This window comes from Diabrotica undecimpunctata, chromosome 4 (genome assembly GCF_040954645.1).
Source record: "Diabrotica undecimpunctata isolate CICGRU chromosome 4, icDiaUnde3, whole genome shotgun sequence".
Taxonomy (NCBI): Eukaryota; Metazoa; Arthropoda; class Insecta; order Coleoptera; family Chrysomelidae; genus Diabrotica; species Diabrotica undecimpunctata.
In genome coordinates this window covers 133,810,976-133,836,660 of record NC_092806.1, presented here as the reverse complement: position 1 = coordinate 133,836,660, position 25,685 = coordinate 133,810,976, and the positions used below count along the sequence as shown (strand labels likewise).

Sequence of the window (25,685 nt, the reverse complement as noted above, 5' to 3'; positions counted from 1 at the left end):
TCCCAGTTTTCTAGTTAGTTCTTGGTGACGAATATTTCCTACTGAGTCATGTCGTTCTTTTTAATCAGTTCTTTTTAATCAGCGAGAAACGCCTGGTAGCCCTCTGTCAGATGTTGGATGGTTTCTTGGGCTTGACATCTATATCGGCATTTGTCGTTTTGGACCTGAGTGTCTTTGACAATATATTTTAGGTAATTTTTAGTTAGAATAACCGGATTCTGAATGGCAAGTAGGACAACCTTTGTCTCGGGAAATATCTTTCCTGATCTAAAACAATAGTTCGACGCTATATTGTCGACATATTCTTGACTGATCTCATTGAGATGTCGTCCATGCAGAGGTTTACTCATCCAGTTGCGCATTTTTTTCCCTTAGTTTAAGCGGTGTTGTGTCATCTACTGTGCAAATTGCTCGATGTAGATGTCTCAGCCTGCGTTTAAAAATAGGTTCTTAAATTAGTGACCTGTTTATCCAGTTGCTCACCTATGTCCCCTTACCTCTTGATACCGCAGTAATGTTGTTCTCTCTACTGCACTGCGTGGATGGTGTTTTTGCGCTTTTGTAAGAAGTGTTCTTACTTTTCGCTGAAGCCTTTTTATATCCGTTTTTGACCACTCTATAATACCAAATGAGTAGATAAGTACGGAACAGGCGTACGTACTAAATACCATAAACAAATCTTATATACTAAAACGCTAAGCCCTTTTCTTGTCCACCACTTTACTCAAAAACCATATTAGATAATTAAAATATTTTTTCGGAATATTATTAGTATTACGTATGAGATTGTCAAAAATTCGCTTCCGGTTTTGAGATGACCGGAAGTTAAAATTTACTTTAAGTTTTAGACCCCACAATGTATATATGGATCAAAAGGTCTCGTCGAATTAGCTATTTTACTCTTCGCAGAAACTCAGAAGTTAGTTCGGTTTTCATTTGTTTATGGTCAATTTTCCACGCTTGCTTTACTCCGAGTTATTTGTGTACATCATTTTCACCCATTCCCTCGATGTTTTGACCATCTTGCACATCAAAACCTCCGGGCTGAACCATTCCTCTAACTATATTTAGAATATGGCATTTGACTAGTCCAAAATGCATACTGATATCATTTTGAGAATGTTTTCACTGTTTTCAGCATATGATGCAGATGGTTTCAACTGGAAGCCATTAATTTCAAATCATCCATATACAGCAGATGATTAAGCTTCGCCACAACAGTATTGTTATTTTTAAAGCTTTAATTAATAATCATATATTATTATTATTTGTCAATTTAAAAAATACAAATGTAAAATATTTTTAAAATCTTCTACCCTTTCGCTGTAATCTTCCGTCCTTGTATTGTACCCTCTGGATGATCGATTGAAGGTTACACAAAGAACGGTACTAGGCTCGGGCTTCAGTCTGGTAGAGGTATCTTGGTCGGGGTTCTTGTTACAGCTCAAATATCACGGATCAATTAAGGAAGTACTTACGACACAAAGACAAGAAGTTAGAAGAGAAGATAAGAGATAAGAGAAGAAAAGTTATTTGGGCACCACCCTATTTTTAGAGGAACAGGGAAACCTTAAGGCATAGAGAATACGATAATGAGAAAGATAAGATACAGTTAAGATACGCGAGAATAAAATAAACCGTGAGAGAAAAGGTATCTTGATCGTGCGGTACACACTCAATATTTCGACACAGATACACTAATTATACGATAAAACAAATAACATAAATCAGTAAAAATGCCTGAAAGAGATACACCATGCACAATAATATATATTCATATCATAACAATAAAAATAAAAAGCAAAAGGTTCGTCAACAAAATTATATTGAGGTATATAAAAAAAAAATACACTATAACAATCTTTACGGCACAGTTAGATGACACGAGATAAGTGATTGATTAATTTATAATCGAATAAAAACAAAAAATATCTTTTTTGGGAAAATAATTCTGCATAACGTAGTATTCTCAAGAATAGAAGAAAGCAAGGGACATTATAATAGTCAATATTCGTCAAACAAATTATTATTATGCCTTGAGAACACTTAAACGTTTACCAAAAATTTTTTTATTGAATGTGATCACCTCAAATCTATATATGAAATTTAACATAAATATACCCTACATTAATATAAAAGAAATGGTCCGTAATTTATACATATATTATATCGTAGGTTCAAACTCATAATAGTTCGTTCCGTTTAACCATAAACAGCAAGGTCACTAAACTAAACGTTGTAAATCAAATTCTTACGGTTTAGGTATCAAAGTTGAGCTTTAGTCAATAAAATTTACTACTCACAATTAATATGCCACAGGTGGATACAGATAGTGGCGTTAGGCCTTCAATAAAGTCACTTGACACTTGGTCCTCGGCAACAGGTAGCTACAGCAACGAATTACGGTTTGATTTCGGCAGACGAGAAGATAAACAGCCAAACAGGAATAGCACAGGTAATAATCGGTAGTAGAGATGAATGATGAATAATGCACAATGAATGGTGAATATTAAATAATGGCCAATGGCTAATGGCTAATCGTTAATGGCTAATGGTTAATCGGCAAACAGAAGTGACCTCGTTCCTTCGAAGTGGAACACGTCTGTTGGACAAAAGAGAAAATATTTAATATAGGACTCACTGTGTAAAGATAAATAAGGGTGAATTGAAAATCCACTTACCGCCGATTGTCGAAGATAAGACCGCTTGCCACAGGAACCAACTTGGAAATGAATATCGGATTGTGAATTTAGAAGGGCTTAGACAAGCGAAGGTTGAAAATAGGGAAGGGATATTGGCTGAAGGATGCCACGCGAAATTGACATGAAATAACCGGGATATTGGGGTTCATTTTCGTAGCGTTTACCAATAGAAAGTAAAGTTTCTACGAAAAACAACTCTTCTGATTTTCTGAGAAGGTAGCTCGGAGATTTCACAATAGGTCCTTTTTCCTTTGTTATTAGGAAAGATTTTTATGTAGCAAAACAAGATAAAAAGAAGAAGAAACATTTGGCGAAGTTATTTCTTTGTTAAAAAAAGGCGTAACAAAACGAAGGTATGCAGGCATGGGCGGCGTGAAAATAGTTTATTAAAGGGAATAATTTAAAGAAATTATGAACATGCTTCACAGCCCTTTCCACGATGTAAACTGGGTGTACTGAGTTTGCATCGGAACTGTGAAACAAGGAAGCATGGGAGAACTATCGTAAAGACAAGTTGAGAAAAACAAGGAAAGTTTACGTTACTACGATAACACATACGTACAATATGACCAAGTAACATTATAACATAACATAAACGATACACTAAATAGTATCTATCTAACACAATAGACAAAACATAAAAGTAATTCTACAAGTTTTACAAAAGTTATAAAGGTATATGCTTAATAATTATAATTTTTACAAAAGGTATGAAAGTACAAGCTTAATGAATTTATTTAACCTATATAATATTTTTATACAACTATGTTAATATATACACTTATGTGTCAAAAGGTATAAGAGGGTATCCGCTCGATATTGTTACAGCAAAATAGGACACGTAAGGCAAACAAGGCAATATGGAGATCGTTAAACAATGAGCGAGAGAGTGAGTTCGTCGCGAGATTGTTAACGTGAGGCACCTTGGTTTAAATAACACTGTATCAATAGATAGTCCGAGTATTTTGCTTAGATATCATCACTAGAAAGATAGACTTAACCTAGTTTCAGTGGTGTAAGAAGATAGCTAGAAATCCATATAACGGTACTTATTGAAATATAAGCGGTAATAATAGACGATTAATATGCCAACGTTTTTCGTAACCCGGCATAAAGGTAATAAGACTAATGTTAAGTTTTGGTTAGGTAGGTAGGGAGTTTGTAACTAACAAGGAGAATTGTAATGAGGATTTGCGTACTTAGTATCTCTTAATGATTATCAAAAGTCTATGCAGTATTAACAAGAGATTGAGATTTAATAGAGTTAAAAATTATATTTCAGTAATGTGGTTGCAAAAACCCGAGGTTTAGGAGCAGGGGGTACATATGGTACATAATTTTTCAGGTGCACATAGGGTATTTATTCTGGTATTGATGGGACTAACCTCTTAGGCACCAAAATTAACACTAAGAGAGTCATTTAATTGGCCTCATTCCGGTTGAAGAACGACTGAATTCTTACCACAGATGGTCAATAGAAACTAGGATCCAGATACTATTTTCGGCGAGTCAACTGGCGAACGTCCGCTAACATCAGTCCTAGCCTTCCTCAGTGCCTAGTATCTCTGGCAGATGCTGATCTCTATGACGAAAAGGGGTAGAGAAGATGTTATTTCTATGTTGGGTCTCACATCAAAAGTTAAACCAAGTAGGAAAGAGAGTACTACACGATTTGGGAATTCTAAACACGACAGAGATGTCACAGCCGGACAGTGTGTTTAGGGATTTAGGGGAAGTCTTGTTAGAAACACTGTATCAGTAAAGATAAGGTATAAGGCAATTGTACTTTTTAGAAGGTAAAGGCAAGAAAATCTTAGGTTTTCTTAAATAAGGTAGTCCTTAATTATTCCATTTGGAGTCAAGGTAGTTTTATTCAAGATACGATATGTTTCCAATTTTCTTTGGAAGGTAAGGTGTGTTTCTAACAGATAAGGTACCCTTCAATTTTCATTTGAAGGTAAGGTAAATCTTTTCCAATTTTTGTTGGAAGATAAGGTATATTTTCAACAGATAAGGTACCCTTCAATTTTCATTTGAAGGTAAGGTAAATTTTTCGTTGGAAGGTAAGGTATATTTCCAACAGGTAAGATATCCTTACATTTTTATTTGAAGATAAGGTAAAAAATTTTTAAATAAAGGTAACACGGTAAGATTTCTTCGCTTATAAGGACTACAGCACAGCCTATATAACGATTATTTTATCAACGCAATGAGGTAAGGTGTGTTATAAGATAGGACGAAAAATTTAAGGTAAATCGCATGACGTCGAAAGTAAAAATAAAGACATAGATAAGTAGAAATCAAAGCAATTAAGACTAACCATGAATTATAGGGGTCTCAACAAACATCAATTTACATGGACAGGTAAGATACATCGGTAGAAAGACATGAGAGGTGTTTTCACGAATCTTGTTACAACAATGTATGTATGAGTGTCAGATAAGAAATAGTAGGAAATAGTAAAATAACCGTTTTTACTACAGACGTATTATAACATATATAGATATGGGAGGTAAAAGTTCCTAGTCAATAAAGTTAGATGTGGGCGTTAGACGACAGTTACAAAAGGTATAATATATATATTTCTAGCATGGTAAATAGTTATTCTTGCTCATTTTCTGAGACTTCGGAATCAAAAGAGTCACTATAACACGGCTTTAAATCTTTTATATGCCAGCGTCCAGCATTAGTACCATCTTCGTTTTTTATTTGATACACCAGACGAGAGAATTTTTTAGATATTGTACCCTTGACATACTTGGGAGCAAGCTTAGACATGAAACGTTTTGGAGCACTACTAAGAACAATATTTTTGCGCCACACGGTATCACCAACAGAAAATTGAACATCTCGTTTGCGGAGATTATAGTATTTGGCATTTCTTTCATAGGCTTTAGATAGGTGGGTTTGGACTTCCTTGAAGACAGTTGACAGTCCAGTTATTTCAGAGGCATATTCGTCTCTGTTACCGGGAGAGAATTCGATATTTTGGAGCTGGTCATAGGGACGATTATAATAATCTCCTAATAAGGGAACGTTGCGGGCAAAATTCAGAAAAGCTGGGGAGTGTTGAGTAACTTCATGGCGGGCGGTATTAATAGCTTGTTGAATTTTAAAAATTTCTCTATCCCATTCGGAATGTTCGGTAATATAGCTGCGAATAGCGGTACAAATGGTACGATTACTTCTTTCTACGAAGTTGCATTGGGGGGAATAAACGGCAGTGAACCAGATTTTTTGAACTCTGTATTCATGACAAAGATTCTTAAGAATTTTGCTATTAAAATTAGAGGCATTGTCGCATATGATGTGTTGGGGAACACCGAAAGTTAAGAAAACATTATTTTCTAGGAAGTTAGCGACATTCTGAGCGGTAGCTTTGCGTAGGGGTTGTATTAACGTATATTTAGAGAACCAGTCAGTCACGACGAGTAACCAAGAGAAACCTTTTTTACTGCGCGTGAGGGGACCGATAAAATCAATAGCAATTATTTGCCACGGGAACTCGGCTTTCTTCTGATTTCCCATTAAACCCATTTGAGGAACATTTGGAGCTTTCTGTGCTCCACAGACTTGGCAAGAACGAACGTATTTGAGGACGTCTCTCCTCATCTTCGGCCAGTAAAATCTCTCTTTGACCCGGGATAAAGTTTTAAAATAGCCTAAATGGCTACAAGTAGGAGGTTCATGACAGGATTTGAGAACGTCGTGTTTCTGGGGAGAAGGTACTAAAATTTTCCATTCTATTTCGTTAGATTTAAAAGGTAGACAGGTAGGTACATACTTATAAACATATTCATTTTCTACTTTCCATTGGGGGAAGTTATCTGGATTAGCGATAATTTTTGACCGTAAGTTATCATACCAGGGCTCGATTCTATTTAGATCAACATCGAGAGAGGCTAATTCGGGACTTACAGGAGTTTCGTCCAGAGGGACTTGTTCGTGCATTCTACTGAGTGCATCCGGTACTTTATGGCAGGATCCCTTTCGGTGAACAAGAGTAAAGTTATGTTGTTTGAGGCGCATGGCCCAACGACAAAGACGACCGGAGGGATTTTTGAGGGTAGTCAACCAGAGAAGGGAATAGTGGTCAGTGATGACGGTGAACTTGGTTCCTTCAACGTACGGACGAAATTTTTCAATGGCGAAAAGGACGGCAAGGCACTCACGTTCTGTGACAGAGAAATTTCGCTCGGCTTTAGTCAGAGATCGACTAGCGTAACATATAACTTGTTCGCTATCATCTAATTTTTGCGTCAAAACAGCTCCAACTCCAGTATCACTGGCGTCGGCTTGAACGACGAAGGGTTTCGAAAAATCTGGTTGAACCAGTACGGGGGCAGATACTAAGGCTTGCTTGATTAAGATAAAAGACTTTTCAGCTTCAGGATTCCAAGTAATGGTTTGTTTCTTTTCTTTTCCTTTACCCTTTAGGAGATCGTTTATTGGAGAGACAAGGGTAGAGAAATTTTTAATAAAACGGCGGTACCAAGAGCAAAGTCCAATGAAGCGTTTAATTTCGGTAGTGTTTGTAGGTCTGGGATAGGTTATCATAGCAGATATTTTTTCGGGGTCCGACCGAAGAGAATTATCACCAACGATATAACCGAGAAACTTAAGGGAAGTTTTGAAGAACTCGCATTTATCTACGTTAATGGTAAGATTTGCGTCCTTTAGCTTTTCTTTAACTTTAGAAAGAAGAGAGATATGTTCTTCAAAGGTAGGGGAACATACTATTATATCGTCAAGATAACAAAAAATAAAGGGTTCGAATTCAGGTCCGAAAATTGCATCTACCAGACGTTGTTGTGTTTGTGCTGAATTACACAAACCGAAAGGCATAACGGTAAATTGGAATAACCCTCGACCTACTACGGCGAAAGCAGTTTTTTCACGAGATGATTTTTCCAAGGGGATTTGCCAGAAAGCTTTCTTAAGATCAATAGACGAGATAAATTTTGCACCTCGTAAAAGAGAGAGGATCCTATCGATATTTGGAAGCGGGTAGGTGTCATGTTTAGTGACATCGTTTAAAGTACGACCATCAAAACAAAAACGAAATTCGTCATTTTTCTTCCTAACCAACAAAACGGGTGAACACCAAGAACTACAACTGGGTTCTATCACACCTAGCTGGAGCATTGAGTCTAGTTCTTTATTTAAGATATTCGACATATATGGAGACATAGGGAAAGGACGTCGCTTGAATGGTTTTGAGTCGCCTGTATCTATTGTCATTTGAATTTTATTTGTGCGGCCTATACCTTCAGCGCTACTAACTTCGTTAAAGTTATTAATAATTTTGTTCGCTAAGGTACGGTCGGCTGGACTAAGAGATTCTAACGAACAAAGATGCGGGAAGATAGCTTCTGGATTGGCCATAGAAAAAGGATGATTTGGTTTGTCGGACTTAGTATTCCATTGGTTGGTATTAAAATCAATTGAGAGACAAAATTGTTCAGCAAAATTACTTCCAAGGATAAAAGAACACGGTAAAGAAGGCACTACAAGGCATTGAATTACTCTAAAGACATTATCGGCAAGAATAGGTAAATCTATGAGACCAGTTACTTTTTTATTGGAACCGTCTGCTAGAGAAACTGTCGAGTTAACGGATTTATTTATTGGAATTTTATTTTGATTAAGAAAAGCGAGACCTTGTTGTCCGGCACACGTAATGGAACAACCGGTATCCAATAGTACAGTAAAATCTTGATTGTAGATATTTACAGATATGTAGGGTCTTTTATCAGTCTTTTTAGAGATCACAAGGGGACAGACTTTATTATGAGAAGGAAGACGATAGAAGTTTCTAACTTCCGTAAGGTAATTTTTCCACTCATTTTCGGTAAAGCGGTAGGAGTTTCTATTCTGAATTCTATTTGAAGAATAACTGGAGGATCGGGAGATATCGGACTTTTTGGGATGTCTGGGAATAGAATAGCCGATAGTATTTATTCCGTACGTTAGTTTTTTGGAGGATTACAATTTGTACATTGTGGGAAGGTAACTTGAGATTTTCCACATCGATAACAAAATATTTTCCTCGGACGACGACATTCACGGTGACTGTGTCCTTTGCCTTGGCAATTCCAACACGCAGTGGAAGAGTTTGGCTTAGAAGTTAAGGGAGGTACGTAATTCTTGCCTGAAGAGCGGTTCGTGGGAAAGGTATTACTAGAAGAATTGTTTCTAGACTGAAAATGTCTCGGAGGGTTTCTCTGGGCATCCCTTTGGTTTTCTACGCTAGAAATAGAAGGAGGGTCACGTTTGAAAACTGAGGCAGCATTTATTTCGACGGTATTAATGAGAGAAGATAATTGGTCTACGGTATCCACCGTACTAGTGGCTATCATAGTAGAATATTCCGGTAGGAGATTTGAACGAATATAAGAGATTATGGTTTTTTCGGAGGGCTGTCTCGGTAATCTCTTTATTAAATTAAGTATGTCTGCTTGATACAGAACGAAAGGTTCATTTTTTCTTTGCTTACGGCTTTTGATCTGATCCCACAGTTCGTCTTCATAGCCATGCGGAAGGAATGTGAATTTAAGTAATTCGACCAGTTGTGGCCAAGAGGTAAGTTTAGATTTAACGCTGCTAAACCATTTAGCTGCGTTACCTGAAAAAAATTCCACGGCAGATCGGAAAAGTATCGCATCGGGAATATCACGCGATTCAGCAAGATTTTGAATTTTTTCCAAGACACTAAATAGATGCTTAGGATCACCGGAAAATTTAATATTCCAATCACCTACATTGACAGGAGTATTAACATGGACGATAGGGTTAATGGCTGGCATAGGAGCTTGTGAAGTTAAAGGTATATATGCAGGATTCGAGTCGGTAGTGATTATTTTATCATCTAGGTTTGCTTCTAACAGAAGGCAGGTAGAGATAGCTTCGTCTTTAAAATTCGATTCCACAGGTTTCTGTGGATCTGGGGTTAGACGTTGTAGTCTTAGGGAAAGATGCAATAAATGGGCCTTTGTTCTTTTGTAGACAGAATCACTAGGGTTTCCTTCAAATTCAGAAATAAGATTTTCGACTTCGGAAAAGATAGTTTCGATCTGGCTTGATTCATCTTCAAAGATAAGGGGATTTTCCGTTAGATCGATAATCGGAGTGGCTTTCTGAAGGGCTTTCTTAAGGATAGATTTTTTTTCGGAAAGAGTTCTATTTGACTTAATACCTCTGATTTTCAGTTCGTAATCGATCTGATTTACCTTGAGATAAGAGATAACAGAAGAATCCATTTTTAAACTCGTTTAGATAAAAAATAGTCGAGAGAAGAGAAGATACTTATATTTGAAGACTGCGTTGCGGTGCTATTTTTTACCATTTAGCTACCACATTGGACGATATTTTCTTGCTGTTAGCTACCACATTGGGCGCCATTCTTTTCTGTGTACCCTCTGGATGATCGATTGAAGGTTACACAAAGAACGGTACTAGGCTCGGGCTTCAGTCTGGTAGAGGTATCTTGGTCGGGGTTCTTGTTACAGCTCAAATATCACGGATCAATTAAGGAAGTACTTACGACACAAAGACAAGAAGTTAGAAGAGAAGATAAGAGATAAGAGAAGAAAAGTTATTTGGGCACCACCCTATTTTTAGAGGAACAGGGAAACCTTAAGGCATAGAGAATACGATAATGAGAAAGATAAGATACAGTTAAGATACGCGAGAATAAAATAAACCGTGAGAGAAAAGGTATCTTGATCGTGCGGTACACACTCAATATTTCGACACAGATACACTAATTATACGATAAAACAAATAACATAAATCAGTAAAAATGCCTGAAAGAGATACACCATGCACAATAATATATATTCATATCATAACAATAAAAATAAAAAGCAAAAGGTTCGTCAACAAAATTATATTGAGGTATATAAAAAAAAAATACACTATAACAATCTTTACGGCACAGTTAGATGACACGAGATAAGTGATTGATTAATTTATAATCGAATAAAAACAAAAAATATCTTTTTTGGGAAAATAATTCTGCATAACGTAGTATTCTCAAGAATAGAAGAAAGCAAGGGACATTATAATAGTCAATATTCGTCAAACAAATTATTATTATGCCTTGAGAACACTTAAACGTTTACCAAAAATTTTTTTATTGAATGTGATCACCTCAAATCTATATATGAAATTTAACATAAATATACCCTACATTAATATAAAAGAAATGGTCCGTAATTTATACATATATTATATCGTAGGTTCAAACTCATAATAGTTCGTTCCGTTTAACCATAAACAGCAAGGTCACTAAACTAAACGTTGTAAATCAAATTCTTACGGTTTAGGTATCAAAGTTGAGCTTTAGTCAATAAAATTTACTACTCACAATTAATATGCCACAGGTGGATACAGATAGTGGCGTTAGGCCTTCAATAAAGTCACTTGACACTTGGTCCTCGGCAACAGGTAGCTACAGCAACGAATTACGGTTTGATTTCGGCAGACGAGAAGATAAACAGCCAAACAGGAATAGCACAGGTAATAATCGGTAGTAGAGATGAATGATGAATAATGCACAATGAATGGTGAATATTAAATAATGGCCAATGGCTAATGGCTAATCGTTAATGGCTAATGGTTAATCGGCAAACAGAAGTGACCTCGTTCCTTCGAAGTGGAACACGTCTGTTGGACAAAAGAGAAAATATTTAATATAGGACTCACTGTGTAAAGATAAATAAGGGTGAATTGAAAATCCACTTACCGCCGATTGTCGAAGATAAGACCGCTTGCCACAGGAACCAACTTGGAAATGAATATCGGATTGTGAATTTAGAAGGGCTTAGACAAGCGAAGGTTGAAAATAGGGAAGGGATATTGGCTGAAGGATGCCACGCGAAATTGACATGAAATAACCGGGATATTGGGGTTCATTTTCGTAGCGTTTACCAATAGAAAGTAAAGTTTCTACGAAAAACAACTCTTCTGATTTTCTGAGAAGGTAGCTCGGAGATTTCACAATAGGTCCTTTTTCCTTTGTTATTAGGAAAGATTTTTATGTAGCAAAACAAGATAAAAAGAAGAAGAAACATTTGGCGAAGTTATTTCTTTGTTAAAAAAAGGCGTAACAAAACGAAGGTATGCAGGCATGGGCGGCGTGAAAATAGTTTATTAAAGGGAATAATTTAAAGAAATTATGAACATGCTTCAGTATAAAAAAACAACTGAAAAATCTCTAGAATTATAATAAACACTTGACTTAAATCGCTTTGTCAAAGGATTTTTAGCAATCTAATAAATTAAAAAAGTTATAAAATCAAAATTTTTTTTGTATGAACTATTCTGGCAAAAATAAGCAAAAGTTGGATTAAAACTTACCTCCCCAAATTCTTCCATGTATATCGGCTTTACCGTCATTAAACTGATTTTTTGGTTTATCCTTTTCTACAGTATGTATTTGTTTAAATTGTACTTTTCCCTTGTCTGGCCATTTTAATTCATACATTTGCCGATCACCGCATACAACCCAAGTGTCTTTTTTATCTTTTATTGGTATTGCAAAACCTACAGTATCATGATTAGCTAAAACAAAAGACAATAACTTTATAGAAAAATAATAGAAACAAATCTTAACTAAATTTACGTAGATTGTTGTACTTTATTTCTTATACCCGATTTCTTCTTCCCTTTTCTTTTGTCTTCATCAAAAGAGATACTTCTTGTTTCTGGAACTTGATTACGAAACATGTGTACTAAAATCTGTTTTTTTTAATGTTATGCGCACTTAAAGACTGCTCACAGCTTAATCATTGTATTGTTGATGTAAACCCGCACTAAGTCATTAAGAATTTTATATTTACAAAGGGCATTCTAGATCTTTTTTTCTATATCTAACTATGTTATAGAGGGGGTTTCTCATTTGACATTTTCGTCATCATCTCAGTGACCGTCTTTAGCTTTCGTCTGCTAAAATTTGTCAAAATGCTTCTATCAATTTTAATAATAACTTTTGTCAAATTTATTTCTTTCTACAGTGCTCTTTATTTATTGTTTTGACTGTTAACAGTCTGTTTGAATTTTCTGCTGTTGAAAAAAAAATTCGCTTATGGGTTACCAGAGAAACTAATCCTGTGAACTATATTATTTTTATATCCAATAATATAGAAGACTATTTTTACCATTAATGGAATATCGTATTTAGTTTTTTAGTCAATATAATTTCTAGCATCATCAGCTATCTAAATGATAGCTTTTTAAAGCTCTTCGCCAGTAAAGTTTTTGTCACTACTTAACACGTCAATAAATACAGTACTTTAAATTTCAGGATCAAAACAGCTACCTAAATGGAGAATTACCTATCAACTATGCCAGTAAAAAACATGATAGTGATCTTGAATTTTTTCCCACACCGCAACATACACAAAGTGGCCTGGATTATGCTTGGTGGAACAAACGCCAACCAAGTCATGTCTTGATAGACAAAACAGCCGCAAAAAGCAGAAGATGCTAGACGCGAGGCCGATAAAATATGCTGTACAGTGAAAAGTAAATACCAAAACGGTAATATATAGAAAATAAAAATAAAATTTTCAAAGCAACGATATAAGAGAAGCATATACTGAAAAACAAGAAGAACCAGTGAAATAAACAGTGATCCAAAAAGAATAAAATCAGTCTGGAAAACCACTTTTAGCGAATTAAGAAAATAAAGCAATAAAAAAACCAGCAATACAAGCACAAAAAATACCAAGGCCCAAAATGTATTGACAACGTTCCTTCTGAGCTATATAAATTAGGTGGCCTACATCTAGTAGGCTGGTCTCCGACAAGGAAACTGATCTACAACTAATCAGCTATTCACAGTGAAATAAATTCTAGACAAATCGTGGGAATACGACATTTACGTCAACAACATATTCATAGGTTTCAAACAGTACTATTACTCAATTCATAAACATAAGTTATATCAAATATTGCATAACTTTAATATCCTCCATTAATATATCTGACTAGTAAAAGCAACAATATACTCGTCAACAGCAACTGTCAGAGTACAAAATGAGCCACTAAGAACTTCTTAATAGTCAAATATAAAGCAAGGAGACGGGCTGGCCCCAACAATATGCAACCTGACTCTTGAATATGTTACAACAGCTGAATATAGGAAGAAGTACTCTCCTAATAAATAAATCAATACATTATGTTGCATAGCCGATTGCTGCCTATGCGGATGACATCAGAATTATATCTCGCAGAACATAAGAGGCAGCAGAAATATATTCACAATTAAAAACAGTGGTAAAAAAAATCGGACTAAAAATAAATATTTAAAACACAAAAAAAGCTAGGAAACACAGACGCGCAGTTAAATTAGAGGCGATATTAAAACTATAGAAAGTTTCACATATCTGGCAGTTGCACTAAACACAGATGGAATAGAGAAACCAGAAATTCAAAGAAGAATAGTAAAGTAAAACAATGCTAATTTTTCACTCGCTTATGTGTTAGCTCCAAAATATCATTCAAAATATCCACATACTGGAGATCGAAAATCAGAGTCTACAAAGCTATTATCAGACCAATAGTATAATATGCACGTGAGATATTGGTGATGACTAAAAACACACAAAAAAAGCTACCTATTAACGAAAACAATCCACGTACAACCATGAACTCTACCACGTGTTCAAAGAGGCACCGATCTCAGAATTCGTTCAACTTTAGACACTTCGATAGTCTTGTAGTCATGTAGTAAGAATGGCGATCAAAAAATTGACAAAAAGAGCAACCTAGATAGTAAAATATGTGGCACAAGACCAAAAGGATGAAGTGGCAGCAGATGCGCAACATTTGCTAAACATGAAAACCTGGAGGAGATCGGCGCGAGATTGGCCATATTGGAGGCATAGTTTGGAGGAGGTTAAGATTTTACTTGGGTTATAGCGCCATTGGAGAGAGATATAAAGTGATAGAGAGAGTGAAAGAGAGAGAAAGTGAGAGAAAACAGCTACTATAGAAAACTGTCATTCCAGCATAGAATGGCCAGTGAAAGCCGCTAAAAATGCACTTTCTTGTAGTTTTTGGGAGCTCCTGTTACATTCAGAAGAAAATGTTTATTTTTTATTTAAATTATTATAAAGAATTTATTAAATTTATTTATTAAATTTATTAAAGAAAATAAACGAGAATTTAAAAAAAATAATATTATACTAAAACGATTTGAGTTACTGATAGCGTTGTTATAGTTATAAAGTAACTTACGTAACTTAAAACATTCCGGCGACATTGGTGTATCTCTGTTAGTTTTTAATTTGTACAAAGTTGCCTTAAAAGTATCTGTATATAATAAAACTTTAGATTCTGGGCACCAATATGGCCCTTCTCCATGATGAATTGGTGTAGTTAATTTCGTTATCTTTAGCTCACTAAAAAAAATAATCAACGTAAACAACTTTTATATTTATGTAAACACAACCAAACTTAAATGGAATCATCTGATATTTCTTACCCTTTTAATCAAATTAAAGAAAAAGAAGCTACAAAGTCAAATAACATTTATTTTAAAGCAATTTAATTACCAATATATAAAAATTAAAGAAACCCATCAATTCCTTAAAAATAAAATTAAAATTATGTTTTAAAGTCAATAAATAGCATACAAAATTTCTATGTACAAGGAATGATGGTTAGATTGCTCTTATTTATTTATGTTTTTTTTAGTAGTCAGTGTTACTAACACTAGGCCTTATGCAAGCTCCAATTCGCGTGGGCATGCTCCTAAACATATTGTAAACATTTTATTGTGGTAGTTTGTTTCCTTTCTTCAAGAGCAACTTGTACTAGCTGTATGGTGTTTTGTGGATTATCCCAGCGAGGTCCAATTCTTTCTTTAAGCATATCCCACAAATGCTCTATAGGGTTAAGGTCGGGTGAGCAAGCAGGTCACTACAGAATAGCGATATCTTCTGCTTCAAGGAAGTCTCAAGGAACTGCTGGTATGTGGAGGTGCATTATCATGCATGAAAATTAAATTTTTTCCCACTACACTTTTTCAGAGTCTAACTAGAAGTTCTAGAACCAAATCAACATACCTTAGAGCTATTAAAGTTTGTTAAATAGAAATTAAAGAGAAGTTTTTTCACCGACCACATTACTTCCTCAAAACATAACACTTTCTCCTTTAGGTCTGTAAACAGATCTGGCTGTTTCCGTTCTTATTTGTCTTCCTCGCCCTCTAAGTACACGAATTTATCGGTCATATGACTTTACACAAATCCTGGTTTCGTCTGAAAATAGCACCTTTTGCCATTTTCCAATGTTCCAGTTTTGGTATTAAAGACACCAATTTAGGCAATCAATTTTGTGCTGCCTGGTTAATTTGGGAATCCGTAACTGTCTACTGGTATATAGTCTTTGGGCACAAAGTCTTCTTATTGTGTCAACTGAAATACTTACACCTGTACCTTTCAAAAGCTGCTTTTTTAGTTGCGGGTAACAAATTGTTGGGTCTCTTCTATCTTCTTCTTCTTCTTTAAGTGCCATCTCCGCGACGAAGGTAGGCAATCATCATGGCTATTCTGACCTTCGAGGCAGCTGCTCTAAACAATTGCCTTGAGCTGCAACCAAACCACTCTCTCAGGTTCTTCAACCAGGAAACGCGTCTTCTTCCTACGTTTCTCCTACCCTCTACTTTTCCTTGAATTATGAGTCTCAAGATGTTGTATCTTTCGCCTCTCATCACATGTCCGAGATATTGCAATTTCCTTTCTTTTATTGTATTTTCCATTTCCCTCTCTCTGCCTATTCTCCTTAACACTTCTGTATTCGTGACTCTATCTACCCATGGAATCCTTAACAATCTTCTAAATGTCCACATTTTAAACGCGTTAAGTCGATTTATTGTATTCCGGTTTAATGTCCATGATTCAGCTCCATAGTAGAGTATATTGCGTACATAACATTTAATTAGCCTTATTCTGAGGGCCAATGTCAGATCTTTGCTGCATAAAATCTTTTTCATTTTCACGAAGTTGGCACGTGCTTTTTCAATTATGACTCTTATTTCTGCGGAATAATCGTTATTTTCTGTGATTATCGTTCCCAAGTAAGTATATCTTTTTACTCTCTTAATCTGCTGGCCGCCTACCGTTAATATTTCGTTTGTATTGTTGTTCTTGCTAATTTTCATGAATTTGGTTTTTTGATGTTAAGAGAGAGTCCGTATTCTCCAATATATCTTAATATTTTGTTTATTATTCTTTCTAAGTGTTCCAAGTTGTCGGCTATTATGACTGTATCGTCGGCATATCTAATGTTGTTAATTAAACTTCCGTTCACTTTCGTTTGGATCTACTTGGACAATAAAACGATCCTGACAAACCGTTGTTACTTTTTGTCGACTTTATCTTGGTCTATTTTTAAGCGTTAAATGTTTTATTGGTTTGTTTATTTTCAATAAAAACCCTTATTCTTCGCAACAATAACAAGTTTTTTTAAAAGAAATAAATATTAGTTTGAAATACATGGTGATTCCGTATAAGTTTGGTTGTGTGTACATATATTTTGACTTGAATCCATACCGTAACAAATTGGGATAAAAATCTAATAAAGAAATTGTAAACATATCTATAATTCCTAGAAACTTCCAAACATCTAGACCGTGTGGGCGACTTTTCTCTAAAAAGTGATAAACTGTTTTACCGAGCTTATATTAAATTTTGCATTAATGCACAAATGCACATTGGTATAATAATCCACCACCCTTTAAAATGGAGCTTCATTATTTTTCCTAACTTTATAGTAACACACAGTATATCAATAATTTGCCATAAAAAGGGCTAAACAACATAATGTACAGTATTCTGAAAGAACCTGTATATTTGTTACTAATTTTAAGATATGAAGGTTACAGCTACCCACTTCCCATTTTTGTAAATATTTTTTTTGTGTCTCTTATAATAACATATATAACGAATTCATCACAAAAGTTGATCAGCTTGTATATAACCTTGTATACTTAACAGTAATAAAACAGAGGCGTTTAATCTAATTATTAACATAGTGTACACTGGGTGAACAAAGAATTCAACATTTAAAACGAACATTTTTTTCACAATTAATATGAATATTTGGAATTAATCCAGATACTCGATTTAATCACATTAGCAGTGAAAACAACTTTATATAATTGTGACTAATAGTTTAAATGTTAATTTGCTGTAGCCATTTTTAAGTAAGCTGTATGTTTCCCATGAGCGTCCGCAGGATCAAAACTAGGGGAGGACAGACTTGAGAAATAAAGATAAGCAATAACAAATATAGACGTAAATTGTGAGTCTTCACTGAGAGGGGTGAGGAGGAAGGGGTTTCCCTCAGAAAAGTTTTGAAAATAACGTTTTTGTAGCCAAAATTAGAATCTAGACACGGAAGAATCATGGATCACCTCCAGTATTCACTAGGCATATCAGCTGGTTGATTGCTTCTATGCTGTTGCTTGTTTACAGTTCTAGGGGTAGAAAATTTAAAACCGCATTCTTCGGCTATCTTATTGGCTTCATGCATTAAAGTGTTTGTTACGTTCTCTGCGTTCTGTCTGTGTTTTTTTAAAAATATCCATGATTTGACAAATATGTTCCGCCACCTTTAAAACATTGACTATAGGCACTTGTACCCCAATATCTTCATGTGTTCTTACTCACTCCCCATCCTTTAGTTTGGGCTATTGTTCACAATGAAAAATTTTAAATAATAATAAGGAAGAAAATTGAAATGGGAGTTTTATAATTGAATATGTTGATAAGTATGATATAGGTACCTACCTACATTAAAAAATTGTTGGTAGGTACACAAAAGAAATATACCACAATGTACAAGATGTCAAGAATATGGTCACACTAAAACGTACTGTGCAAAACCATATAATTGCATAAAATGCGCTGGATCACACAACATAAAGGACTGCAAGAAACCAAAAAACACGCCAGCAACTTGTACTAACTGCAATGGACATCATCCTTCTAATTACAGAGGATGTTCTCTTTATCATGAACTACTAAATCTCAGATACCATGACAAATCAAAACAAATCACCACTCAAAATCATGTCAACAATCCCAATATAAATATACCTACCCAACATCATGCTCATAATTTCAACAGAATCAGTTATAGAGATGCTACTATTGAAAACATAAATGCAGATAACAAAAATAACAACAACGATTTAGCAGATAAACTATCTATCAAATTTCCTAAACGGATTCAAAAATATGTTTTCTCAACTCTTAAACCAAAATAGCATGATTTTAACCATGTTAACTACAGTCATTAACAAAATAACAAAATAGCTTTCAAGTCACTACGAATTGCGTCGTGGAATGCTAATGGCATTTCAAACCATATATTAGAGATATCACTGTTTTTAAAAATGTATAATATAGACATTCTATTAATATCTCAAAGCTGTGCAGCACAAAGAACGATTATTAAGATACCTTACTATACTGTGTATTATGCAAACCATCCAGACGGAGGAGGACATGCAGGTTCTGCCGTTATTATTAAATCAAAAATTAAACACTATGTTGTAAAAATTTAAGCAGCAATCATTAAAATCGAAACAAACACCTCCCTAAGTATATCATCAGTCCACAGCCCACCTACATATCCAATTTCAAGCGAAGAGTATCATGATTTTATACAAACTCTTGAATACAAATTTATAGTAGCAGAAGACTGGAATGCCAAACACATCACATGGGGTTCCAGATTAATCACGTCTAAAGGTCGAGCATTAATGAATATCATCCAACAAAATAACTTAAGTTACTTATCTACGGGAGAAATCACATACTGGCCTGCGGATGTGTCTGGAACAAAATTCCAGATTTGGTAGATTTTGCTGTAACAAAAGAAATATATGACATCCATAGTGCAATAGAGTCAAACTTCGATTTAACATCAGATCACAGTACAATAATAATAACTTTAAGTACACACATAATATGGAGAACACTACCACACAAACTCACAACTAAAGAAACAAACAGGGATGTTTTCCAAAATTCTGTAAATATAAAAACTATACTAGATATTAGGATAAAAGAAAACGAAGATGTAGAGAAAGCAATAGACTATTTAACAACAGTTTTAGAAACAAAAGGATGGGAATCAACACCACAGCGCCAAAGAAGTGTACAAGAAAACCATAATATCCCCTTCATATAAGAGAACTGATTCACCTTTAAGAAAAAAAAATCGGTTGCCTGTAAAGTCGGTTTTACGGGCGAAGATTTTACGTGACGTCTTTTTCTCGGTGGAATATTTATTGATATGAATTATATATTATTTATTTTATATTATATTATTGATCTTATTATTTTCTACAAAATTTATTTGAAAATTTTTTCGATATATCAATTAGTTGCGGAGATCGATCATTGAAGTTATTGTTTGCTACCAGTATTTTATATATTTATTTTTTTCAGTTATAAAAAATTACTATTTCCAATTGTGTCTACCAAGTATGGTCACATGTATTTGCCTACATATTAAATAATAATAAGTACAGATAATGTTATGTGACGTTCACTTCTGATTATATATATTTTAATATTTTTAATTTTAAAGAATCAATTTGAAAATCAAAACACTTATTCAGATCGAAGGTTCAAATTTTTGCTAAATAAATTTGAAATTAATTAAAATTTGTAAATGTAAATGGTAAAGTTGAAAATTAAAACATTTACTAAAATTGGAATTTGAAATTCTTGCTAAACACAGTTAAATTCTAACTCCGCGCGTGATGATTGGTCGGTTTAGTTCGTTTGTTTGGTCGCCCTGTTTTGACAGGTTAGAAGTTATAATTTGTTATTTTAAATGTTTGACTAGCAATACGCGCTGTTTCTTCTCAATCGACTGAATTACGATTGATTGCAAAGTGATTTAAACTAATAATTTACTTAACACTATCAACATTTGTCAATAGTATGACATAACCTATAAACTCAGTTTCCCAACTTTTGTGTCAATCTAACAATTAATCAATCAATCATAGTTTACGATAATGAAATATTAGTGTACAATTATTTACCTTTATTGTTGTAGTTGTTGTAAATGACGAATCTAAGCACTCCACATTTTTACTACAGACACAGCTGACGATACTTTAAACGATTTTCAACTTTAGCGATTCAACGCGCCTAATTCTCTAGTGCCGCGCGCAGCGGACCGATCATGTTTGAGTAGGAGAGAGACGCAAGGCATTCGCCGGTCCGGCGGGCCTCTCTCTCGTTCGGCGACTCACTGTAACAGACGTGAGCGGGCGTTACACTTTTTCTTAAATGACTCCGAGCCACAACCTAATTTAAGACGTTGTCACGTCAAAACAGATATGACCTGAGCCCGCACAAACGCAGAATAAACAACAGTATTCGCAGAGCGTCTTGCAACTGTATTCGCAGCACCAGATACTAATAACGATGAAGGATGATATAAGAATGTACCTCGAAACTCCATGTCAACTATTTCTTCCTCTGACAACATTTACTCCGACAGAGGTTCGACAGCAAATAAAAATGCTAAATCCTAAGAAACCCCCTGGCTATGATTTGATAATAGGGGAATTACTTCAGAAGCTACCGAGAAAAGCAGTGGTGCTATTAACAATAATATACAACAGCATACTACGTCTTCGATACTTTCCAATACAATGGAAATTTGCTCAAGTTACTATGATTCCGAAACCTGGTAAGCCCGCAAAGCAAGCAAATTCATATTGCCCTATAAGCCTACTCCCAATAATGTTAAAAGTACATATACATAAAATCGAGCAAGTTGTCCCCATAAACGAAATTATACACCAATTCGGATTTAGAAGTGAACACTCAACCATCCAACAATGCCACAAAATAGTAAATATAATTAAAACAACTCTCGAAGACAAAAAGTTTTGCGCTGGAGTGTTTCTATATATACAACAGGCATTTGATAGAGTATGACATAAAGGTCTCCTCTACAAACTGAAATTACACCTAACAGACCAACTATACTTTATACTAAAATCATATCTTTATGCGTTACTTCCAAGTCAAAATTGAAGACAGTTACTCAAATTACCACATCATACAATCTGGCGTAACTCAGGGTAGCATTTTGAGCTTATTTCTGTATCTAATATTTACAGCATATGTTCCAATCAGCAATGATACCTTCTTAGCTACATTTGCCAATGACACGGGAATCTTGGCAGTGGATATCGACCCAGCATCACAAAAAGTACAAAATCATTTAAATCAATTACAAAACTGGCTTAAGCAATGGAAGATCAGTGTTAATGCTAGCAAATCGGTACAAATTACTTTTACACCAAGAAAATCCACATGTCCACAAGTTTAAAATAATAATACTCCCATTCCTATTAAACCAGTTGTCAAATGCTTGGGATCGCACCTGGATGAAAAACATACATGGACGCACTTTTTGTACAAAACTATACTTATACCAATTTGGGTATATGGAATAGAACTATGGGCCTGTAGTAAACCTTCAAATACGAAGATAATTTAAACGCTCCAATCCAAAATACTCCGTATGGTACGTAAAGCTCCATGGTATGTATCTAACCAAACACTTCACAATGGTCTGGACCATTGTGAAGTGTTTGGAACCAACTATTCATCGTAAATAAATACACCAAACAAAAAAGACACAAAACACTCGTACAAATATCAAAATTCGGGAGATCACTCTTGCAACTTATTATTTCTACATCTACTATCTACTAAAGCTAGAGAATGACTCAAAAACTGAAATGAATAATGAATCCCAAAGCAAAGCTTGTGCTCAAAGTTCAAAGGATCTAAAATTCGTTGAATTGCATATTTGGACTTATTACTTGTTCTTGGAAATACTTCCGGTTTGCGCTAAATGTATTCTAAGAACTCATAAGGCCATCAAAATATTTGGTTTTACGACTTCAGGGGTCGTTGCTTTTGCTTTTAGATTTAAAAAATATTAGGTAAATAAAATAATATCAGATTTCAAATTTTCATTAAAGTTTTGTTAAGTTTATGTGGTTTTTTCGTCCCAGCTAGAATGTAGAAACAGAGTGGTTGCATTCAAAATCAAGATTAAGTTACAACTTTGTATTTTTCTATATCGCTTATTCACCAATTTTACACTCGCCTCGTGCTCTCTAGAGGGGGCAGCTGCCCCACCCTGCCCCTCCCTGTGGACACCCATTGTTTCCGCATATTTGAAAAAAAAAATGTTTAAAGTCCGCTAAATTAAAATCAACCCGTTCATCGGGATTTTAGTCATTTGCTAAGTGTCATACAGATCGGGTGACAGCTTGTTAACTAACTGTCATACATAACATAATAGAAGTATGTGGAAGACCTACTAAGCGTGAAAGGAGCAAAATATTTTTATACTTATAAATATTAATTATGTACATTATATAATTTCTAAAAATAATTTTACTTACTTCATTTTAACGACAGATGTTCTTATTCACGCACTAACCGAAAAAATAAATCACAAACGAGCGCTTTTGTCTTTATACAGGATGTTTTACTACTTAATAATGTTGCAATCTTGTCATAAAAACATATCAGTTAATACACACATGATTTTTTACGTTTTGTATTAATTCGTAAAGACATGCAGTTTTATGGGTTTTCTAATTTCCGCTGAATTAGATAATAACCTTAGTATACAGATTTTAATGACGACCGTGAACTGTTACGGTTAAAATAATACATCTGATAAACCATTGAACGTGCGGTTGTCACGTTTACTCAGTGGAAAAACGAACCAATTTAACGATTTTTATCATATTAAATAATAAAAAAAGCACACAGATATATAACTCGTTATAGCTATATTAGCAATAATAAAGTTTAATATTTTAATTGACTCTAATATACTGTATTCGTGGTGTATAAGCCGTGATATAGGTAGTATGTTTTCTTAGGAATCGCGGCTTACATTTACAAATAATGCAGTGCGAGTGCAGAGTAAACGTAACGTCCTGGTATTACCACCGAACAATGTTGTTCGGTGGTATTACTCTGGTCGATCACTAATTATGTTTCTCTTTCTCTCCGTGTGGTCGTCGTGTGCGCCCCGAAATCTGCAATTGGTCCCAATCGATATTGGAGTTCTCGGGGGGTCTGGGGAAAGGTTTTGTACACAGATTATAACATAATAGCAATATAAGTGGTGTAGGAAAAATAGTATGAGTATAAATCCGGGATCACACTGAACGTGGAGATGCGTTTTTCATGGGTTCACAGTTGGCAAAGAAAAAAAAAGCAAATACATACTAGAAAAAGACAAAATAAAAAGACGGAAACTAACTCAACGAGGAATACCGTTTTTGTCCCCAATATTTGTGGTTTACGATCCATGTGATAGGGCAAATCTGTCCGGTCATTTGTCGGTAAATCATCACGGTTTAACCACCGAAGGTGCACTCCGATAAATTTACATTGGTAGCTGTCAGACAAATTCGGTGACCTTGCGCCATTTTTTTGGTTAGGAAGTCAGTATTTGCGATTGCACAAAATGACTAGGGATGGTGACCTGATCTTGTACCAGTTACTTTGGAACAGGTATTTTATTTATACTTGTGGAACTGATCCCTAACACCAATATAACCGAGTACGAGTACGCGTACATTGTAGCATTGTACTCGCACTACTTGGACCTTGTCTTATATTCGATACTTACTTACATTCGATATCTATTATATCTTACATACTTATATTCGATATCTATTTAAACCGACTCAGTTGTACGGGTGGATAATAAAACAGTACGCGGACGCGTACCTACATTTATGACTACGTAGTACTCGGTACCTCGGTAGATATTTCTCGCGGTAGGTGAAATCATAGCACACTACCACCTAGCATTGAAACTTCCGTGTTAAGGAATAAAACAATGATTGGCGCATCACCTAGTGATCGGGCGCATAACTATATATACATGGCGCTAAATTCAAAAGTTTAGTAATATTACCTAGGATTGTGAACTCATTTTAAACTAAAGGAAAATCGATATAATCCTAAAATAACAAGAAAAATCCTTATCCTATACGATAATAAATATTTTTCGTATACTTTTTGGGTTTTCTTGTTATGTTGGGACTATATTTATTTTCCATTACATTAAAATGCCAAAGTGGTTAAAAAAATTACAGAATAAAATATAGAATAAAATCTTTATTTATAAAAATGTTACAAGAAATGTTATATGATGTGTTACAAGAAATATTAATAATACAAGCCATGTGTAGTATAATTTAGTTTTCTTAATGTTGTGACAAGAACGGGTCAGTATTTAAATAATTGTTTTGTCATTCTTATCAAGTTTTATGTGAATAAAAGCCTAATTCTGCAAAAGACATTTTACTACAATTTTATTCGCATAAATTTACAATGGGGAAGTACTTTAGACTTTAGACCAGATAAACTAGAGGCTGGTCCAAACTGTCAAACTTCCACCAAAGAATTCAAACATTAGTAAGTATATAACATTCAAGAATTTTTTAGAAAGCAATGAATCTAAAGATAAATCCCTAGAAGGTAAAGATAAGTACATGCTTTTAAAAAATTAATCTACGATTACATAAGCGAAGCAATCAATCTGGAAAACCAATTGCTTTTTTCACACATACCCTCACAGATTCTGAATAAAAACATTATGCAATTGAAAAAAAAGCAAATGAGTTGAAGTATTTAAAAAAATGCAGACATTATCTAGTAGAAAAGCAATTCTAACCAATTACAGATTAAATCACTATTTGGTTTATATAGAATGACGGTATATATCAAATCTAACAAGGAGAACTAGCTTTACTTCACAAGAATTTATTAATTATCTACACTCTAAAGGAATATATTCAAGTAGAACAACACCATATAATCATGAAGAAAATGGTTAAGTCGAAAAATACAATGAGTTATATGGAAATTGGTGAATCTAGCATAGAAAACC

General features: G+C 34.6%; 1 protein-coding gene across 2 annotated transcripts in view; it reads right to left on the bottom strand.

Moving 5' to 3' along the window:
• LOC140440063 (regucalcin-like) overlaps positions 1 to 23,732 on the bottom strand; it is a 43,899-nt gene extending 20,167 nt beyond the window's left edge. For both annotated transcript variants that reach the window (XM_072530322.1, XM_072530323.1), the window contains exons 1-3: positions 23,170 to 23,732; positions 14,946 to 15,109; positions 12,063 to 12,266 (exon numbers count right to left, since the gene is read on the bottom strand). In XM_072530322.1, the coding sequence (XP_072386423.1) occupies positions 12,063 to 12,266; positions 14,946 to 15,109; positions 23,170 to 23,174 (373 nt within the window). In that variant the 5' untranslated portion in view covers positions 23,175 to 23,732. The remainder of the gene's footprint in view (positions 1 to 12,062; positions 12,267 to 14,945; positions 15,110 to 23,169) is intronic.
• Positions 23,733 to 25,685: the final 1,953 nt, after the last annotated feature.